Source organism: Stegostoma tigrinum, chromosome 1, assembly GCF_030684315.1.
Source record: "Stegostoma tigrinum isolate sSteTig4 chromosome 1, sSteTig4.hap1, whole genome shotgun sequence".
NCBI lineage: Eukaryota > Metazoa > Chordata > Chondrichthyes > Orectolobiformes > Stegostomatidae > Stegostoma > Stegostoma tigrinum.
In genome coordinates, this window is record NC_081354.1 from 103,637,305 (window position 1) to 103,660,668 (window position 23,364).

General features: G+C 41.1%; 1 protein-coding gene across 10 annotated transcripts in view; it reads right to left on the reverse strand.

Moving 5' to 3' along the window:
- Positions 1 to 23,364, reverse strand: part of LOC125458109 (gamma-aminobutyric acid receptor subunit alpha-2) — a 222,924-nt gene that overhangs the window by 142,966 nt on the left and 56,594 nt on the right. For 8 of the 10 annotated variants that reach the window (XM_048543026.2, XM_048543028.2, XM_048543033.2 and 5 more), the window contains exon 3: positions 11,919 to 12,034. In XM_048543026.2, coding sequence (XP_048398983.1) covers positions 11,919 to 12,034 — 116 coding nt within the window. The remainder of the gene's footprint in view (positions 1 to 11,918; positions 12,035 to 23,364) is intronic. The other 2 variants (XM_048543060.2, XM_048543071.2) reach the window with 1 other exon arrangement.

Sequence of the window (23,364 nt, forward strand, 5' to 3'; positions counted from 1 at the left end):
AGATCACCTGTTCATCAACCTTATTCTCTGCCTCTCGCTGTTCAGCTAATTTCTTAACCAGGTGAATAGCTTGTCTTTGATTGAATGGGTTTCAACATTAAGTAACTGTCTTTGGAAGGACTTTATCGAACGCCTTCTAAAGGAACAGACAAATAACATCTATCAACATTCCTCTGACCAGTACTTTAGTTACCACCTCAAAAATCTAATTCATCAGGCATGCCCTCACCTTCTTAAATCCACAATGATGCTCTTTGAAAATATTCAATGTGTGCAGAACCTCTATCCTTAATTTACATATTTGAGTTATTCCCACCAGCAGATCAAGGCCAACGGATGTAGAATTCTCCAATTTTCCTCTTACATATGTATTAAACAGCAGAATGATAAGAGGAAATTGGAAGATTATAGTTAAGCCGTCTACAATGTTATCACCTTCTGCTTTAAAAGCTCCGGCTTGAAACTCATCTGGTCCTGGGGTTCTGGCATTCTGCGGTGCCCTTAATTTCTTTGTTATTGATACTCATTTTAATTTTGTTGAGTCCCTGTCTCTGGTTCAATATTTGTTTTGGAGCAATTTTGCATTTTAAGTCTCAATTTTTTCTATAAAAAATAGGGGATCATGGTACAACTGCATCAGTATTTCTTTGCAGCCTTATTGGACGGACATCAAAATGTCGAACATTCAATAATAATAATCCCTAAATCTCTTTTTCCATTCTGGAGTAACTCTTCTTTAGAAAAGTACCCCACTGCCTTCTTCATTCCCAATTCATCATCTTGCAATAAAACTGCACCAACCTCCAAGTTACTAGCACCAAACACCATCTTAAAAGTTTTAGCAAAGATTTGTAGCTCGGGTTGTGGGTGGGGTTGTTGGCTTGCTTGCTGAGCTGGTTTGTTCTCGTTCAGACGTTTCATCACCATGCTAGGTGACATCAGCATTGGAGCCTCGATGAAGCAATGTCATTCTACTCTGCTTGGAATTTATACTGTCTGGTCTGTTGCAGTGAGTATGCCATTTTTGGTTTTGATCTGTATGGGTTTGTATATGGGGTCCAATTCTACACGTTTGTTGATTTCCTAATGGATTCAACCAGCATATAGAATTGGACCCCATATATAAGCCCATCCAGATCAAAACCGGCAATGACAGTACTCACCACCAGACAGTATAAATTCCAAGTAGAGTAGAACGACACTGCTTCATTGGAGGCCTCACTGATGGTGTTACCTAGCATGATAACAAAACGTCTGAACAAAAACAAGCCAGCTCGGCAAGCAAGTCAAAAACCTCACTATCTTAAAAGGTTTCATAAATTCAGGGAAACAAACATGTTTCATTTAGTAGGACTGCATTCAGCTTTTCAAAGGCTGCTTGGCACTGCAACAATGATGCCACCTTTGCCTGGTCTCATAACAAATCTGATAGAGGTACAACTAATTTACACAAGTTGGACACATTTTGTTTTGATAAAAGCCAGTCATTCCCAGAAATTTTAGTCTTAGAAATAGGGGACTTACACAATTTGGCACATTAGCCATGCCTTGAATCATAAGCTTTTAATGTAGCTGGGGCACCTTTAAAACTGAATAGCAACATTTGGCATTATTACAACAAATGGATTATATCAATGGCTGATACCTCTTCAGCATTATATGTTATTTGGTATTTAAAAGTCCCATTCCACCCCCACCCACACCATATATCATTCTCAGAAAGGAATGAGGTACTGCTATCCCTCTGAATACAATTCTGGAATGTAGGAGTCCACTATAAATCTGCTTTCATTACTGCATTATTTTTGTCCTCACTACAGTCCATGAACTACTGAATTTCACTTGCAGAGATTCACATTGTAAAAGTGCACAATGAATATGCTGTAGATGTACTATATTTATTTCTAATCAAACTATTCAGGCATGTTATAATATCTCTGGAGCAAAATGGGTCTTGAACCTGGACCGACAGGCCTATGACATAGGGACATTACCACTGTGCCAAAACAGCTTTAGCCCTATATGTTAACCAGGCATGATTTGGATGTATGGAATTATGGGCAATGGAACAATGCTCTTATCAGTTAAATTTGGATAAAGAAGCTCAGTGGAAACCCTAATTATGACACAAACACTTTGTTTCAAACAAGAGATGTTCTGGATGGAGCATGTTTTCTGCCCATTCTTTCATCTTTGCCTGTGAAGTTTTTAAATGTGTTACTTTGTATTCTTCATGCGATGTTTCTAGAAAAATTGTTGCGGAACACAATATTAGGTTTATCTTCTTGCATCAAAGCTTAGTGCCTGAAATCTCCTCAGATGTACTTACAAAGAAATCATGTTAAAATTCAAGTAGAAACATGAAAACTGCAATACAACACGTGGAAATTAGCATAAACAGTTGGTGCCTGAAAAATGCATACATAATCTCCTTACTTTAAATCCCCCATTATCTTGTTGATGTATTTAAAACTACCACATTTTAACATCAAGCCATCATTCTGGAGGAGCCAATGCACTGTGATAATGTTACAAGATGAGTAATTTAGAGACACAAGCCCATGTTTCTGGGAACATAAGTTTGAATGTCAGTGTCAGATGGTGAAATTTGAAATCATTAAAATCTGGAATTAAAAATAAAACTGGTCTCATGGTCAGTATTGTAAAACAATTATCACAAAAACTGCTACTTAGCTATTTGCACTACTAATATTCTTCACGGAAGGAGTTTGGCCTTCCTGACCCAGATAGATCTCCATATCACTCCATAACCACACCAATGTTTCTAACTCTTCATAGTCCTCCAAATGATTTACAGAGCCAGAGCCCATCAGCTCAAAGGCAACTTAGCATGGGCAACAAATGGTCCTTACCAGAAACTTACACATTTATATAATACAAAAGTAATTCCTACTTTAAGGCATGATATTTAAGAAAGAAGTTTTTCAACTTCATATAGTAGATTCCAATGCTACAAAAGTGTACAATGATTTGAAAAATACAATGCAGATCACAAAAGAAATAACTGAATACCACTAGAAATTGTGGGCTGTGTTTTGTTACTTGTTTTGTTTCCTAAGCGTTAGTTGTATTTCAGTTCTTTGGAGGATATTCATTATAGGGCCTAGCAGGTTTTCTCACCATATCTTACGAAACTCGTCTCATTAACATGTGGCATTCTCGAAACATTGTGCCACTGCCAAGATATCCCCAATTTGACTGGCATTTCTAGGGCCAGCACCATCTTTAAAGGTCCATTGTGCACCTGGATAAACACGGTCAGTCCGAAGCTGTCTTGCGTGATTCCTAACATGGCAGAGAAGGGGAGCCTACTCCCAGCATTGCGGGCAGGGTGCAGGATGTCCTGCTGGATGAGTTGTTGCACGGATTTGCCCCAGGTATGGCAAAGAACACTACACCAGAACATACCAGCCTGGTCTGACGTTACTATGTGCTCCAGTGCAGTATCATTTCTCTGGAAGCATAGCCAGCAACGTAGAAATGAGAATGACTTTCTCCATTCCACCAGCATAAGTACCACCACCTGATCTTCTGACACCTTACATGTACTTGTTCTCTGCCACTATACCCACCTTCCACCAAGGTTAATGCTCAGCCAATTTCTCCCCAGTGCCTGCTAAACCTTCTCCATTCACTGTCACCTACCTCAATCCCAGCACCACTGACCACGCAAGCCCTCTGCAATACCTATTCACTTGCTCAGGACATCTCCTGTGATACCTGCCTATCTCTCGTTCTGGGATGAAATCAGCCCATATTAGGGCAGAAACAGTCAAGATGGGTGGTAGTCTGCCCACCATTTAGCTCCTTAGCCAAAACAAAATCCTGACTTTGACTGCCTCAGGCGGCTGACTGACTGCATCCCAGTCCTTGGACTGGTATCAGAAGCAGCCCTGGATTCCTGCATTGGGACCTCTTGACCAAGGGCTATCTGCCTTGATTTGACTGAAGCCTGCTGACAACCACGACAAGTTGAGTGGCTTTAGACTTGTGCTAAATGGCTTGGCAATACAGCAGTATTGTGAGCTTGGTCTCTCTCTGCCTTAGAGGGCAAAGGGCAAAAAGGCAATGCAAGGCAATGATGCAGCAAGAATCCAAATAAGTTCAAAGTCAGAAGCACTAACAGAGCAACTGAACAGCCCAGAGATTCATCCTAGTTCTGTCCATGAACAGGGTGTGACAGGGTGTGTCACCCTGAGCACACCCAATGATAGTTAGTGGTGCAGCCTGAAGTGCAACACTGAAGCGCAGACGTGAACTGTGAGTGGATTGGAGATGTGCCGTGACGGTTCTTGCAGGCTGGGGTTTGTGAGATACCATTGTCCACATGCATGTGACTGGTGCCTACGGAGTGTGTCTGCCATGTTAGTACCAGGATCAGAAGTGTTTGGGCTCTGTGCCCATATGCTCCCACTCAACTGGTTGGCCGCTTTCTTCTTTGTGGGTTTTCTTTTGGTTTTGTTTCTTCACTTCTTAATTCCTCTTTTGTATCAAAGTTCACCTTCCTTTCTGCAGTTGTAATGGAGGAAGGTGGTGATTATGCGGGCCTGCTAAAGTGCCGGCAGCACGGTTAGATCTGGATGTCCGTTCCTTGTGGCCATAGTGATCAGGGTTTTATTGAAGGCTTCATCATCAGTGGGTCTGGTCCATTCCTCCTGGTGACGGTGTGGCAGTTTCAGTGGTGGCTGTAGCAGTTGTGTCATGATGGATCCGGTTCATTCCTCATGGCCATGATGGCTTTGGGCAGCAACCAAAATGGCAATGGCTTTGACAGTGGTGGCTTGGTGGGTCCCGTCTGTCCCTCCTTGCAATGGCGATGATGCAACAGATTCAGTGTTGGCTTCAGTGTTGGCCTCGTGGTAGGTCCAGTCTGGAAATCCTTGCTTTGATGACCTCAGGGGCGGCTTCAGCAGGAGCATCCCATTGCCACTCCATAAACCCATATTTCCATGGAGGGAACAATAAATGAACATTGTCCTAACTTTGTCTCAATTAATACTTTCTGTGATATCTGTTATTAATATGGTGCCAAATTGTGGTGACATATGCACGCCTTACTAAATACAAGGAACAATAAATTGCTATTCTATTGTACAGAGATCCTTCGGAACTGGCAGTGGATTGAGGTTTCCAGTTATTTGCTGTGATTTCCATATCAAGAATTGTATTTTAGAAAATAAGAAGCTGATTAGTAATGAAGTGAGTTGGCCCAGTAATAAGACATGTAACAAATAATAATCCCCCTCTTTTATGTGGATAAATCCCCAGAACCTGATCAGCAGTACCCTAGAACACTAGAGGAAGCTGGTAGAGTGATTGCTGGGTCCCTTACTGAGATATGTGCATCACCACAGGCGAGGTGCCTGAAGACTGGAGGTTGGCCAATGTGGTGCTCCTATTTAAGAAAGATGTTAAGGAAAAGCCAGGGAACTACAGACTGCTGAGTCTGGCATCGGTGGTGGGCAAGTTGAAGGAGAGAATCCTGAGGGACAGAATTTACATACATTTGGAAAGGTAAGGACTGATTAGGGATAGTCAACATGGCTTTGTGCGTAGGAAATCATCTCTCACTAATTTGATCGAGTTTTCTGAAGGAGTAGCAAAGAGGATTGATGAGGACAAAGTAGTGGACTTCAGTAAAGCGGTTGACAAGGTTCCTCATGGTAGACTGGTAGCTGAGGTTACATCACATGGAATAGAGGGAGAAATAGCCATGCGGATACGGAACTGGCTCAAAAGAAGAAGGAAGGCGGTGGTGGTGGAGGCTTGCTTGTCAGACTGGTGGCCTGAGGCCAGCGGTGTGTCAAAAAGATCGGTGCTGGATCTACTGCTTTTCATTATTTATATAAATGATTTGGATTTGAACATAGGAGGTTTGGTTAGTAAGTTTGCAGATGACACCAAAATTGGAGGTTTAGTGGACGGCAAAGAAGGTTACCTCAGACTAAAACAGGATCTTGATCAGATCCGACCAGTGGCAGTTAGAATTTAACTTACATAAATGTGTGGTGTTGCATTTTGGAAAGGCAAAGCTGGGCAGGACATATACACTTAATGATAAGGTCCTAGGGAGTGCTGCTGAACAAAGAGGCCTCGGAGTGCAGTTTCAAAGTACCTTGAAAGCAGAGCAGCAGGTCGATAGGATAGTGAAAATGGTGTTTGATATGCTTTATTGATCTGTGCATTGAGTAAAGGAATTTGGAGGTCATGTTGTGGCTGTACAGGACATTGGTGAGATAACAAAGTGTAGAGCTGGATGAACACAGCAGGCCAAGCAGCGTCTTAGGAGCAGAAAAGCTGATGTTTCATGCCTAAATCCTTCATCAGAAATGGGGGAAGGGAGAGGGTTCTGAAATAAATAGAGAGAGAGAGGGAGGCAGATCGAAGATGGATAGAGGAGAAGATAGGTGGAGTGGAGACAGACAAGTTAAAGAGACAGGAATGGAGCCAGTACAGATCAGTGTAGGTAGGGAAGTAGGGAGAGGATAGGTTAGTCCGGGGAGTATGGACAGGTCAAGGGAGCGAGATGAGGTTAGTAGGTAGGAAATGGAGGTGCGGCTTGAGGTGGGAGGAGGGGATAGGTGAGAGGAAGAACAGGTTAGGGAGGCAGGGACGAGCTGGGCTGGTTTGGGATGCAGTGGGGGAAGAGGAGATTTTGAAGCTGGTGAAATCCACATTGATACCATTGGGCTGCAGGGTTCCCAAGCGGAATAGGAGATGCTGTTCCTGCAACCTGCGGGTAGCATCATTATGGCACTGCAGGAAGCCCAGGATGGACATGTCGTCTGAGGAATGGGAGGGGGTGTTAAAATGGTTCACGACTGGGAGATGCAGTTGTTTTTTTGCAAACCGAGCGTAGGTGTTCTGCCAAGCAGTCCCCAAACCTCCGCTTGGTTTCTCCGATGTGGAGGAGGCCACAATGGGTACAGCGGATGCAGTATACCACATTATTAGATGTGCAGGTGAACATCTGCTTGATGTGGAAAGTCTTCTTGGGGCCTGGGATGGGGGTGAGCGGTGGGGTGTGGGGGCAGGGGTAGTACTTCCTGTAGTTGCAGGGAAAAGTGCCGGGTGTGGTGGGGCTGGTGAGGAGTGTGGAGCGGACAAGGGAGTCACGGAGAGAGTGGTCCCTCCGGAAAGCAGATAAGGGTGTGGAGGGAAAAATGTCTTTGGTGGTGGGATCGGATTGTAGATGGCGGAAGTGTCGGAGGATGATGCGTTGTTTCCGGAAGTTGGTGGGGTGCTACGTGAGGATGAGGGGGATTTTGTTTTGGTGGTTATTATGGGGACGGGGTGTGAGGGATGAGTTGTGGGAATTACAGGAGACACGGTCAAGGGCATTCTCGACCACTGCGGGAGGGAGGTTGCGGTCCTTGAAAAACAAGGACATCTGAGATGTACGGGAGTAGAATGCCTCATCCTGGGAGCAGATGCTGCAGAGGCGAAGGAATTGGGAATAGGGGGTGAAATTTTTGCAGGAAGGTGGGTGGGAGGAGGTGTATTCCTGGTAGGTGTGGGAGTTGGTGGGCTTGAAATAGATATTGCTTTCTATGTGGTTGCGTGTGCTTGCAATTCTGGTCTCCCTGCTTCAGGAAGGATGCCGTGAAACTTGAAAGGGTTCAGAAAAGATTTACAAGGATGTTGCCAAGGTCAGAGGGTTTGAGCTATTGGGAGAGGATGAGTAGGCTGGGGCTATTTTCCCTGGAGTGTCAGAGGCTGAGGGGTGACCGTATAGAGGTTTATGAAACCACGAGGGGAATAGGTAAGGTAAATTAGACAATGTCTTTTCCCTGGAGTGGGAGAGTCCAAAACTAGAGGTTTAAGATGACAGGGGAAAGACATAAAAGGGACCTCGGGGAAACTTTTTCATGCAGAGGGTGGTATATTATGGAATAAGCTGCCAGAGGAAGTGGTGCAGGCTGGTACAATTACAACAGTTAAAAGTCATCTGGATGGGTAAGTGAATAGGAAAGGTTTAGAGGGATATGGGCCAAATGCTGGCAAATAGGGCTCGATTAATTCAGGGCATCTGGTTGGCATGGAAGACTTGCACCAAAGGGTCTGTTTCTGTGCTGTACAGCTGTATGAATCTATAGCATGCTTGACAACTCATCACTGGCCAGATGAAATTTACGTTGCCGCCCAGCAGATAGACAGAAGTTGCAGTGAGTCGTTTCTGATGACAAGATAGGCCTCATCAGACTTCTGTCAGAAATCTTGTCATGGACCACAATGTTCAGAGCCTGAAAAGATTCCACCATTTGTCTTGGCTTCTGTTACAGCTGAACCTTTTAGGTAAACAGTAGCAAATGCAGGAATGTATACTTTATGGGTTTCTGTCTGGTATAGAACTATCAAGTGATTTCACCTCATGCAAAAGTCAAGGGCAGTGCAAATGATTAATGAAATATTCATGCAGCAAAATTTCAGTGTAAAACTGCTATAAGTCAGTTATAAATGACTTTTCAGCTCAGGATAAAAAGGTAAAAAGGTATAACTCTATTTTTGTACGATAGTTCTGTCAAAACTTTCCAGCAATTTCTTTGTCAATGCATTCTCAGAGCACAGATCAAGAATTTTTATCTGCACATTTTAAAGAGTCTATCGCCTTTAATCCAGATAAATTCACTGTCACAAATTATGCAACTTTAACCATACTGTCAGGCCAGCAAATTGGAGGTGTAATCACCAAATTAGATTAGATTAGATTAGATTCCCTACAGTGTGGAAACAGGCCCTTCGGCCCAACAAGTCCACACCGCCCCTTGGGGCATCCCACCCAGACCCATCCCCCTATAACCCACACACCCCTGAACATTACGGGCAATTCAGCATGGCCGATCCACCTAGCCTGCACACCTTTGGACTGTGAAAGAAAACCGGAGCACCCAGTGGAAACCCACACAGACATGGGAAGAATGTGCAAGCTCCATACAGACAGTTGCCCGAGGCTGGAATTGAACCCGGGTTCCCGACGCTGTGAGGCTGCAGTGCTAACCACTGAGCCACCGTGCTGCCATGTCCAGTGTGTGCACATTGCTATATGTCACACAATTCTATCATCCTCTCAATAAATCTAAACACAAAATGAGCTACATTTAACATTTTAATAAGCACTTATTTACTGTAACTTACCACTTAACACACTAATGTTTTAAACACATTAAGACCAATTTTATGATGCAAATTTAGTCAGATTTACTTGTTATCTTGTGTGGTTGTATAATTTATAAATAATTTTCCATCTTATGTGCATATACAACTTGGTTCCATCGTAAAAATCGTAAAAAAGTAGTATTTGAAGATGCCATTTATCCTGATTTGTTTTTCTGTTCTTGATTCTATTTGCCAGCCACTTGTCACTTTCGTAGACATTCGTCATATACAGTTTCTCTCCCAAAATGTTTGTCTGTACTGTGACTGCAAATATTCACAGTTGACTGATGATATACTGTCTCATTCATAAAAAGTTTCCTGTAGCTCTCCCTAGGACAATGGCCAAGCTCATTGTTGTGTCAATCTTTATTTTCAGACATCTTTTCAAAAACAGCAGACAAAACTGGCAAAGTCACTGAAGAAATATTCTGTTTTTCATAATGCATCCTCTGCCTTTCTGTTCATGCCATACTTGCAGGTGTGAATCCTCCTTTAATAAACTCTTAATTTTCCACTGCACTTCTCTTGACATTTTCCAAACTGTTTACTGAAGGAAGAACTGCAGCCTCCTTAGAAGCAAACAGTCTTACTGCTCCTTCCTCCTCTTTCGACAACTTCAGCAATGCCTTCACTCAGCCAACTTCTGCAACTTACAAGTCATCTTGCTCACTGCACCAGCACGGCCCCCGAACACTTCAGATGGATCCACAATCAATACTCCTCTTTGTAGTTCCCACAAGACCATTTGCATTGTCACAAAAATGCCTCCATCATCACTAACAGGGTGGCACAGTGGCTTGGCGGCTCGGTGGTTAGCACCGGTGCCTCACAGTACCAGGGCCCCAGGTTCCATTCCACCCTCGGGCAGCTGTCGATGTGAAGTTTGGACATTTTCTTCATGTCTGGATGGGCTTCCTTTGGATGTTCTCTGGTTTCTGCCCAAAGTCTGAAGATTGCAGGTTAATGGGATTGGCCATGCTGAATTGCTCATACCGTCCAGGGATGTGCAATCCAGGAGGATTAGCCACAGGAAACGTGCAGTTACAGGGGCAGGTTAGGGGTGTGGGATGCTCTTCAGAGGGTTGGTGTGGATTAGATGGGTTGAATGGCTTGCTTCCATGTTGCAGGGTTTCTATCATCAACTTTATGTAAGTGGCAATATTAATGTCATGAATTTAGTTGAAAATTGCCGAAAAGGCAGTAAACATTTGACACCTTATGGAAGTCATCCTAAACAGCTTTCTAACATGTAGGCCAGCCAAGCTGACAGAGTGGTGGTATAATCTTGATCATGGTGTGACCTTGGACCTCTCTGGATCTCTCCTCCTCCTCTGATACATAGTAATCATACAGCATCACACATTGCTTCAACCACTCATCTGTTTTGCACTGTTACCTGCAGCCATTCAAACCTCACCAAGCTGTCCCTCAGATAACCCGCTCCTTTGAACCTCAACCTTTGCACTGAATGACTTTTTCCTTGATGATATCAAATTCCATCTCGCCTCCTTTGTCTTTGATTTTCTTTCTCATCTCACCATAACCAATCTAATGTTATTTATGAGATTCATAGCCTCTTACACTTGTTTCCATTCACAGTCAAGTACATACCATGTATCTTGCAATTCTGCCCCCACAAATTGTGAATGGTTTAATTTCTTATCTTTCAAAACTGAAATCAACAACACTTCCTCAAAAAATAAGACGCAACTCCTCTACCCTTGAAATATTAGCATCAAATCTCCAACCTCCCAACCTCGCTACAATCCCTAAACAATTTAGTGCCTTCAAAATCTGTACTCAACCAACCCACAACTCCACTTTGAATCTCTGAAATCAGGCTTCCACTTCACCAATTTCATGAAAAAATAGCTGGGTTAAAGTTACAATTGAAAAAACGTCACAATGCAATAATATTTATTGTGCCAACTTTGCTGTTGTCTTTTACCTTGTCAACTATACCATTTCTCTCCAGCATCTCTTCTCCATTCTCCAGCTCAGTCAACTGTCCATTGCTTTTACCTATCCAATTGTTGCCAATCTTGGTAATGACCTAAAACGCTTTAAATCCTCCCCATTCACTGAAAACCTAAAATTGCTGGTCTTCTAATTCTGGGCCTATGTAGGTCTTTCAAGTCACCAACCTCTAGAAATCTTTCTGAAAACCCCTACAACTTTTCAACTCATTTTTTCTTTTCTTGACATCTTCAAGGACTATTTATTTCAGCAAGCTTCTTTCTGTTCGACACTTCTAATGCTTCATTCCTGTCCTATGTGCCCTAATTATACATCTGCTTAGGAACATGTTCTATGTTAAAGGTCCTATTTAAATTTAAGTTGTTATTACTGATGTTGCTGATTTTTTTTCTTCAGTCAGGGTGCAGTCTCTACATGAATTGTTCCACTTCAGATTTTGACAAAGTTTGTCAGCTTTGAAAGTAAATCTGCGCTTTCCAAAACTATGTTTTCCATATTGGAATGGTAGAATCACCACATGAGGCTCCAGATAAGTTAAGTGCTGCTCTGAGTCATTCCCCAATCTATAAGGATCACTGACAAATTAAACCAGATTAAATCAAGTAAATTGTACTGTTTCACTTGTTTACTGCAACACCATCCCAGTGCCATCTTAAATTTATATCATTCTTTTTCAGGAAGGCACAAATACCTTGTTCAGAGTAAGGTAACTTTTCTAAATACAACAAAATGTTAAATTCCACAAATACTTTTCAATTACTCACCTCCTAATCCTGGTCTCAACCGATTGTCATAGCCGTCCAAGAGTCTGTCAAGAATTCTTGTAAAAATAGTAATGTTGTCCCTTGCTTCATCTTCCACTGAGCCAGGCTCCCCTCTTCTGAAACAAAGTGCAAACATTAAAATTCAAAATCTGACCAGTATTACCTGTGGTCAAACACAAAAAATATACATGTTTAACTAATGATTTATATGCAAATAAAACCCTGCTACCACAAATATAAACGTTAGGAGTTATGTGACAAGAATAATATCCCTCTAGTCAAAATTAATACAACACATAATAAAAATTAAAACATCAAGAGATCACTACTTGGTTCATATTCATAATGAAATCATAAACATGTGTTATTCCCCAGAACAGCACCACCCACAGAACAAATTAGTCACACAGAGTTAGCTTCTGAAAATCACAACATGAGAGTCAAGCATGATTGTACAATGACTTAACCAGCTTCAAAATATTTCTTGTGCGCTTGTTTGCCACACAATTAGTTTTATGTTTGGAACTGGGTGAGGCAAAATCAATTCAAGGATGGTCTTCAGTTATACTTCAAAGTAACACTTCTTTATTCTATCTCATGCTAAATACAACAGCAAATGGTAATCTTGTCTCAGCCTCCTACAGATAATTATATTACACTATCATAGAACATAGAACATTACAGCACAGTACAGGCCCTTCGACGCTCGATGTTGTGACGACCTGTCATACCGATCTCCAGCCCATCTAATCTACACTATTCCATGTACGTCCATATGCTTACCCAATGACAACTTAAATGTACCTAAAGTTGGCAAATCTACAACCGTTGCAGGCAAAGCGTTCCATTCCCTTACTACTCTCTGAGTAAAGAAACCACCTCTGACATCTGTCCTATATCTTTCACCCCTCAATTTAAAGCTATGCCCCCTCGTGCTCGCCGTCACCATCCTAGGAAAAAGGCTCTCCTTATCCACCCTATCTAACCCTCTGATTATTTTATGTGTTTCAATTAAGTCACCTCTCAACCTTCTTCTCTCTAATGAAAACAGCCTCAAGTCCCTCAGCCTTTTCTCATAAGACCTTCCCTCCATACCAGGCAAATTCCTAGTAAATCTCCTCTGCACCCTTTCCAAAGCTTCCACATCCTTCTTATAATGTGGTGAATCTATTTTCTTTATGTATTTATGTCCATATGTTGAGTCTCTTTCATTCCCGGGTTCTTTCCAAACTGTAAATTCCACCCATGCTGTGGTATTTATATCAAATGGGATGCAGCATAGTTGCTCCAGGGTTCTATTCCCTTATGCAGCCTTTTAATGTAAAATTCAGTTTTTCTTTCCCAAAAGTCCCTAGTTTACCTGGTTGTCAGATTCAGATTATCAGAAAACATGGTCTAGATTACCACACATAACAAGCGATACTATTTAGTAGAAATGAATAGATTCTAACCACAGAGAAATGACTATGAGCTGTCGACATATTAACCTCCCCAGTTAAAACTCTAACCCTCATCAAAATTCTCTACAGTCACCAGTAGTCTTACTGGACCAGACAGAGCCAAAACAAAATTGTATCACAGGTGGAAAGGTACACTGGAGAAACAGTTCAATGGCACCAGTCTTCAGGACACTGTGGAGGAGGCCTTTTGCTTTCTCAATTCCTATATTTCTCTGAACTTTTCCTTCAGGTTTTTTCTAATGAAGAACAATATGTCTAGCCATCTGTTTCTGCTATTAGACCATCCAGAGGGATTTGTTGTGAATGCTTGGTTGAGCCTCAAGACTCGCTAAAAAAACATAAGCTCAGTCGGAGACTACTGAGACAAACTGCGAGTGTTGACTTCACTTGATTAACATTTTTATGAGGTAGTAATAAATTATTCTTTTTTGTCAATGTCTGCTCATTTCTTTGAAAATTAAGAGGAGTGAGGTGGGTTAAGCATCTGTTACAGATATTAGAATGCCCCTATCCACTGACACTTTTATAGGATTATAGGGAAAAAGCAGATTTGTTATTTTTTTCCTCTCACCATTTCTTGCCGTTGGTTCTGCGCCTAATGCATACTAGAGAAATAATCCTGGTGAAGGTGTGGTGACCATGAAGGATGCATAGGGGGGCATGCTGCGTCAGCTAAACTTATCTTTCAAAAGGTTACCAAATCTAGTTGATGCTTCAATATTCTTCTGACAGGCAGCCCTGACTCCATGAAAATTGCAGTAGGGCTATGAAATGCCTACCCTGAAACAGAACTAGTCAAGTTACAAGTGTAGAGTGTCAGCTCACTAACTGCATGCTTATCCTAGGCTGATGAAAACTTTTGTTGCTAAGAGTCCTAAAATCGAGTACCTACTGCTGAGTACCTGAATGAGCCCTGACTTGACCTGATTAGGCAAAGATTTGGACCGTAAAATTTAACCTATTGTTGTTCCAGGTATCCTTCATGTGCTACTCTACAAATATTGCTTAAAAATACTGGTTATTTCAAAGTGAATTTGTATTTTGTTAATGCTTATCTGTCCTGAGAGATTATTTCCATATTTCTGTTTCCTTTTTTTTTCTTTCTAATCCAGTTGCACAGTCCATTTCATATGCAGGGATGCAACCTTCAATCTACTAGCTTTTCACTCTTCTGAATGAAATTGTTTAAGTCTCTGAAATATTTAATCATACAGCACTCAGTCTCCTTTGATGGGTCCCACCAGTTCTGGCACATTCAGGGAGAAGCTAATATATCCTGTGCCAATTACAGAGGAGAATCAATATTCCTCAAAAGGATGCACAGAATCTGTGTCAATATGTGTATTTAGAATAATGCGCCAACCTAATTTCATTCAAAAATGCCGAACAATCTGAACTGACATCTGCCAGTGACAATAAAATCTGTTCTAAGCACTAAAAATGTTACCACTTATTAAGATTTACAATGCCCAATATTCTTAAAGCGGACCTCTTAACATTATTCCCCAATAAATAACTAAAGTGGCACTTCAACAATACCAATTTTTAGAAGATTTGCCTCTGTCATATGGCAAGCTCAGAAGATAAAACTGTCTTTAATACCGACCGAAGTTTTTTTAATACTGTATTTGCCAATTATAGTCAAAAAAAAACTTGTTGACTTTAGCACACAATTTCTGTTCTCCCAGCCTATAGAATTTGACAGATCCAATGATACATTTAGTAATATTGTCATCATAACTTTCTGGTCTGCCATCTACTATTCCAATTTTACACGTGCTTCCAAGCCAATTCCAAATGACCTTTAAAATTCCAGCCAATGTCAACCTTGAACATTGAGCCAAATTTCAATAAAACAAAGAATTATGGATGCTGAAGATCTGGAACAAAAACAGAAATTGCTGGAGAAGAGACACTGGATTCAAAATGTTCAGTCTGCTTTTTCTCCATAGATGCTATCAAATGTGTTGAGCTGAATTTCAAATTGTTTTAAATTCAGCTGATCCAAATTACCATAGTATGCCAGAACTGCCTCTACCAGCCCAGATGTTAATTCCATTCATTTATAATGTCTATTATATTACTCAATGATTGAAAGCATAGGGCATAAATATGATTCACTGGACTTGTCCTGAAATGTACGCGCCTTCAAAGTAAGGTATCTTTGGAACCTGGGATTTAAGTCATTCAAAATGGACACCATAATCAATTCATCATTACTTTCTTCTTTGTCCGCTCCGTTCCATCAAACATCTTCCACGGTTGTCATCTACCACTGATCTAGTTCTGTTAACCCATGTGTGGTTGTAAAGTACAACAACTTCAACCTTACATTTTATTCACAGAATCTCTCCCACCTCTTTTGTTGAGGCAAAAAGCAGAAGGAGTATTAGAAATGATACCCCAGAATAGTACAGCAGTATAAAATATTACTGTCAGGGAAGATGCAACTGAATGTGCATGGGCTATTCCTTAAATTGACCAATTAGCAAGGTGTAGGAAGATAACAGATGATACAGTAGCTACAGAAAGAATGAAAACAATAACAGAAGAGGAATCCAGAAGCAATCTTGAAGGATTACAAACAGAAGTAAGCTCACAAAGGCTCAAGTTAACATGTAAAAAAATAAACTGTCCACCCAAATAAGAAATTGTAAATTGAGCTTACCTATCCTGTTATATATTCTTTTGTTATTTAAATGATAATCCTTTGCACACCATAAAAAAACTTGCTGAGCCTTGGTTAGTTTTAAAAATATTATATGCCGGACACCTGGAATAATTTGCTTTCGCACTGACTGCTTACTACGCATGCAGCTGACAACCTGCGTATTTCCCAAGGCTCATGTTTGAAATCTGTTCACTTAGAGCTGTGTCTACTAATCTTACCCAACAATACCTAACCAACTCAGAAAGAAATCCAGAAAGGGTGGCTGAGAGAAATTGGAATTTGTAAATAATGCTAGCATTCAAAGAACATTGAAAATTCTATCCTAACAGTAAGCACACGCTTTTTCTACACAGTATGGAGCTGGAGGAACACAGACAGTCAGGCAGCATCAGAGGAACAGGACAGTCAACATTTCAGGCCTAGACCCTTCATAAGGACTGGTGAACGTCGACTCTCCTGTTCCACTGATGCTGTTTGACCTGCTGTGTTCCTCCAGCTCCAGACTGTATCGTCTCTGACTCCAGCATCGTCAGTTCTTGCTATCTCCAAGCGCAGTCTTTTCATTATTTGCATTCATCACATGCTATCCATCACACCAAGTTATGTGGAATGGAGGCCTAGATAGGAAAATCAAGTTACTGCAAAAGCCATCGTGTGTAAATGCAGCCTATCCTAGGCTGATGAAAACTTTTGTTGCTAAGAGTCCTAAAATCGAGTACCTGCTGCCGAGTACCTGAATGAGCCCTGACTTGCCGAATGTAACAGCATGAGATATGTAAGAGCTGATAAGCAGTGTCAGTGAAAGCTAGGATGTGGCTGGACCTCTGGGACTTCTTTGTGGTTAAATAGCAACAGCAAAGAATTAACGATTACACTGTGAGTTGCTCAGTACCAAATTACCACAAGACACAAATAAGTGTGAGGACTTTCTAAAATCCTGAGCTCAGTGAACAGTAAAAACAAGACACTTTCTGTGCAGCCAACATGAAATCAACAATCCTCTTCCAATTGATGGTGAGCATGAAACATTCTCCTGATTAAAACAGTAACAATGGATTTATCAAATTATCCAGGAATAAAGTTTTCTGATTTTGCTATGTGTTAGGAATCTTGTTTCTGAGGAACTTACATCACAAATGAATACATGTGCCATATGTACAATTTTCAAGACATTTATAAAATTAAGATTATGCAAAGAACGTACTTGAATTTTCACATTTCCAGCAGATGAAACTCCACATCAGGAGGACAAAGTTGAAAACTGCTCTTCAGAAACTCAGTTATGAGAAAGGAAGGACTTATAATGATGTAACTTTAATATAGTTCAAATAAAAAGCTACATAGATGAATGAGAATAGACTGACCTTCAAACTAATGTGGTTGGTGAAGGCTGGCGGTCACACATAGTTGAACAGAACTGGACATGAAGCACAGGTCAAAATAAAACTGCAGGTCTTCAGGAATATAATGAACCTTGCAGGTAATAAGAATAGATCAGGCTACCCAACAGAATATAAACGTTTGAACTTTATTGAGCCTGGTTGAAGATGATTTCCTGGAAGTTAGCAGGGACTTAAATATCAATTAATTAAAAACCTTAGGCTCAAAGTTGACAGTTTAATAAGCACTAAGTTTAATAATCATCAACCAAAGGTAACCTATCTTTGATTATGAAATCCATCCATCCTCCAAAGAACTCCACAATAACAACGTGTCCAAACGGCACAGTCAAAAAAATGCCAGCTCTGCTCATTAACAAGAATATTCAGCAGAGATTCAGCAAAGAATAACGTGGAGTAGTGATTTCAACAGAAATTTGAGAATTGGGAGAATGGCATTACTAGACACAAAATCTTTAATGTATGGCCATAGCTAGAGGTCTTGTAGCTCAAAATTAAATGGATTGATTAGGCTCGAACAGAAACAAGGCCTTAATGATTCCAGATGTACAACAGATATATCAGTCCCTTCCGATGGATTCTCCATTCAGTTTAGTGGGCAGCGAAGTGGCTGATGTTGCTCAATATTGTAGTATTTCTCCAACACCATCTTGAGTAAGAACAATATCCCATAGGTAGATAATTATGTATTAGTTATGCTTTTTACTGGTCAAATATATGAGGATGAACTTCACAATATTTGCCAAGGCACCAGATCACCTAAACATTCCAGTATGAAAGCATATTTAGGTAGCCATTGAAAATGTTGCAACATCTGTCCTATTAGTTTTTTTTTATTTTCATGGGATGAGGGTGTTTTTGGCCAGGTCAGCAGTTACTGCCCATCCCTAATTGCCCCAGATGGCAGTTTAGAGTTAACCATATTGTTGTGAGCAAGTAAGAATGACAGATTTGCTTCTATAAAGGGCATTAGTGAACCAGATGGGTTTTTCTGAGAATCGACAAGGGATTCATGGTCATTATTACACTCTTAATTCCAGACCTTTTTTTAATTGGATTCAATTTCCACCAGTTGCCATGATGGAATTCGAATACCTGTCCCAAGAACACTGTCTGGATTTCTGGATTAATAGTCCAGTGATAATACCACTAGGCCATCACCTTCCCATTCAATTACCAATATACTATATGACCTGTACCAAAGGACCTTTGCTTGTGCCAAAGGCTATTCCAAATGTATAACAGTAATGCATCTAAAATATTGCTAGTCAAATCAAGCAAACAAGATGAAATCATAATAAAATATTCTCAAAACCCACGAGTAAAAATTCCAGACAAAAATTTATCGGGAAAGCTCATAATTGAATCGAAAGCCATTAAAAATTGACTGCGTCATGAAGTGACTCTTCAATCCACCCTGAGGAAACCGTGTGACAGCTCATCCTCCATTTATAGAGTTACAGAGGTCTACAGAGATCTACAGCACAGAAAGAGACCATTTAGCCCACTGAGTCTGCACTAGACAAAAACAACCAACTAGCTATCCTAATCCCATTCTCCATTCCTTTACCTTTAGCCTTACATGCTTTAGCAACACAAGCATTTAAATATGTAGGGAAAAAGACCCCTGGAAGTAACCACTATCTGAGCAGATTAAGCTGAAAGTATATGCAAATAGTTCCGGTTATGAAAAATTGAGACCACTCCCTCCTCTGAAAATGTCAGAAAACTAAACCAGTCTTTAACAAAAACAATTCCTGGGGCTTGGAAAGGGCAGTAAGAAATTGACTGTCTTGGAGATGACATGTACATGTCCCATCAACTTTAAGTTGTTTACTTGTGTAAATTAGTATTCAGTGTGCCTGTTATGGATTGGGTCATGTCAGACAGTTTGGAGCTGGGGATTCAGGATGTCCTAGTATTCAAAATCAAAAAGCAATTGGAAAAAAAAAAGGATGCGGTAGAGCTGTGTCATGAAGATTTTTCAAACTGATCAGTCATATCATTATGCATGAAGGCTATCTAACATCCCAAACCTTTATCTGCTTCATCAATGAGAATGGGAAACTGGCACAATAATTGGTGGTGCCATTGTCAGGACATACCCATTTCCAACCTAAGAATCTCACCTCATATTAAAACCTACAGCCAATGATTGGATTCTTTGTACCTGTGTCTGTCTCCAACCTTTCAACCAATTAACAATGCTCGTCACAAGGTTGCCTACAATTTGTTGCTATTTATTAACCATCTCACAGCTCAGAACATAATGAGGATAATAACAGACTTCAGGACGATGAAGACAAACTGCTGAAATAGTGAGACACATTTTGGGTGAAATGCAATGATAAAAGTATGAAGTAATAGATTTAAGGAAAATTAGAGGAAGTCACATAAAACTAAACAGTATAATTTTAAAGAGGACGCAAGAATAGAGAGACAAACCAAGGCTGGGAGTATAACACGTACATATGAGTGGATTTCAGATACAGAAATCAATGAAGATGGCTGAATAAGTTGATCAGACTGCTAAAAGTGTACCTGCCTTTGTTCTTCTAGATGGAAGTGGTTGTGGATTTTCAAGAAACTGTGAGGATCTTTATTGATCTTCTGCAGTATCGGGTAGATAGTATACACTGCTACTACTGACTGTCACTGGAATTACCAATGGAAGAGCCAAGGGCAGCTGCAGAAAAATGCCCCTGACTCGTGATAGGAAGAAGGAATGGCCAGGAATGGATCCCTATCCCAACAGGAGTGACTAGGAATCATTACCATTCCACGTGCGGAAACGAGGAATCCATCGCTATCCCATCAGCAGCACCAGGGGAGACGTCACCCCTCAATTTGGCAAGTTACAATATTTCAATATCTGGGCAAGACAGACTGGAATGTGGATACCAAGAACAGGACCAGTCCATTCAGGCTGTTGAGGCTGAACACCCATGGTACAACAAAAACTGAGGTTATAGTTAGCAGCAGTATTTGAACAAGTTCCCATTATGAAAACCATGCTAAAACAAAACCATATTATTAGATAGCAGTCTAAATGGGGATCACAGCAGTAGTAAAGCTGATACTCAAGGGTTAAAAAATGCATTAAGCATTGTTAAATAATTAAAACTGCATGAAGGATTTATCTGTATTGGGTACCTTACTGTAGCAAATGAATGCTTACAATAGTTTTTCATGCACAGTGACTGATGTGTCTCTCTCAGCTCCAGTAATGAAAAATAGACATCGGGCTCAATGTGTCTCCCTGTCCTCGGAATTCTTCCCATCCCTCGCTCACACCCACGCCATGCCTCTTTTCTGCAACCCTACAATCCCCTCAACTAATCTTGTCTGGTAGCTTGGTCCTTCATAACATCCTAACCTCAACGACTATGCAGTCACTGCTGGCTTCCCATTTGAAATACTCTAAGTACATTACAGGGATCAGCCATGGATCAGTGGGTAGCACTTTCACCAGGGTCAGAAAGTCATGGGTGATTAACAGAAATGAAGCAGAAGATAACGGTGTTCATGAGATTCAATGACACTTGTTAAGTATTGCTGCAGCTGAGGTGACTTTGAATTTTAATTAAAATACTTGTTCCCTACACAGTGTAGGATTTGTCTTCCTGGCTAGAACTGTAGTAAAGACGGAAAGTGGTTGACATTATAATCATTATTAGCATCCTCTTCAGGACCTGCCTGACCCTGCTGTTCCATCTGATAGTTCAAAGAATATAATAATGAAGCATTTCATTTTGGATCACTTTTCAAGGCTTTACAATAGGTCACCGCAACCTAATCAGAAGAACTCAAGTTTTGGTTCAGCCTGTTTATTTCATTCCATGCGTTTGTTTACATCCAGAGAGAAATGTGAGCCTTGTACACAGTCTTTCAGTTCTGATTCATGGATTTCCTCTGAGCATAAAATCTATAGTTCAAAAGCAGTGATAATGGGAATGTTCATCCAGCCTCACATTTTATTATCTTAGTTCAAAAGTCCCCAAAGATTCATACATCAACAATTAATATTCTATTAAGTATTGGTGACAAGGCTGACTATGGTATTAGAAGGACTTAAGGACACTAATGATGAAACTGTATAATATTTCCATATCAACTGTACGTTTATAAATTAGAATCACTTCCGACCATGAAGTCACAACCTTTTTGAAATGGACCAGTATTACATAGAACATAGAACATAGAACATAGAACAGTAGAGCACAGAACAGACCCTTCAGCCCATGATGTTGTGCCAACCATTGATCCTCATGTATGCACCCTCAAATTTCTGTGACCATATGCATGACCAGCAGTGTCTTAAATGACCCCAATGACCTTGCTTCCACAACTGCTGCTGGCAACGCATTCCATGCTCTCACAACTCTCAGAGAAAGGACCCGCCTCTGACATCCCCTCTATACTTTTCTCCAACCAGCTTAAAACTATGACCCCTCGTGTTAGCCATTTCTGCCTGGGAAATAGTCTCTGGCTATCAACTCTATCTATGCCTCTCATTATCTTGTATACCTCAATTAGGTCACCTCTCCTCCTCCTTTTCTCCAATGAAAAAAGTCCGAGCTCAGTCAACCTCTCTTCATAAGATAAGCCCTCCAGTCCAGGCAGCATCCTGGTAAACCTCCTCTGAACCCTCTCCAAAGCATCCACATCTTTCCTATAATAGGGCGACCAGAGCTGGATGCAGTATTCCAAGTGCGGTCTAACCAAAGTTTTATAAAGCTGCAACAAGATCTCACGACTCTTAAACTCAATCCCCCTGTTAATGAAAGCCAAAACACCATATGCTTTCTTAACAACCCTGTCCACTTGGGTGGCCATTTTAAGGGATCTATGTATCTGCACACCAAGACCCCTCTGTTCCTCCACACTGCCAAGAATCCTATCCTTAATCCTGTACTCAGCTTTCAAATTCGACCTTCCAAAATGCATCACCTCCCATTTGTCCAGGTTGAACTCCATCTGCCACCTCTCAGCCCATCTCTGCATCCTGTCAATGTCCCACTGCAGCCTACAACAGCCCTCTATACTGTCAACGACACCTCCAACCTTCGTGTCATCTGCAAACTTGCTGACCCATCCTTCAATCCCCTCATCCAAGTCATTAATAAAAATTACAAACAGTAGAGGCCCAAGGACAGAGCCCTGTGGAACACCACTCACCACTGACTTCCAGGCAGAATATTTTCCTTCTACTACCACTCGCTGCCTTCTGTTGGCCAGCCAATTCTGTATCCAGACAGCTAAGTTCCCCTGTATCCCATTCCTCCTGATCTTCTGAATGAGCCTACCATGGGGAACCTTATCAAATGCCTTACTGAAGTCCATATACACCACATCCACAGCTCGACACTCATCAACTTTTCTAGTCACATCCTCAGAGAACTCGATAAGGTTTGTGAGGCATGACCTGCCCCTCACAAAGCCATGTTGACTGCATTTGATCAAGCCATGCTCTTCCAGATGGTCATAAATCCTATCCCTCAGAATCCTTTCTAACACCTTGCAGATGACAGACGTGAGACTTACTGATCTGTGATTGCCGGGGATTTCCCTATTTCCTTTCTTGAAGAGAGGAATTACATTTGCCTCTCTCCAGTCCTCAGGTACGACTCCAGTGGAGAGCGAGGATGGAAAGATCCTCGCAAGTGGCGAAGCAATTGCATTTCTCGCTTCCCAAAGCAGCCGAGGACAAATCTGGTCCAGGCCTGGCGACTTGTCAATCTTAATATTTGACAAAATTTTCAGCACATCAGCTTCCTCTATCTCTATCCATTCCAGCATGCACACCTGCTCTTCAAAGGTTTCATTCACTACAAAGTTCGTTTCTTTCGTAAAGACAGAAGCAAAAAACTCATTTAGGGCTTCCCCTACCTCCTCAGACTCCACACACAAGTTCC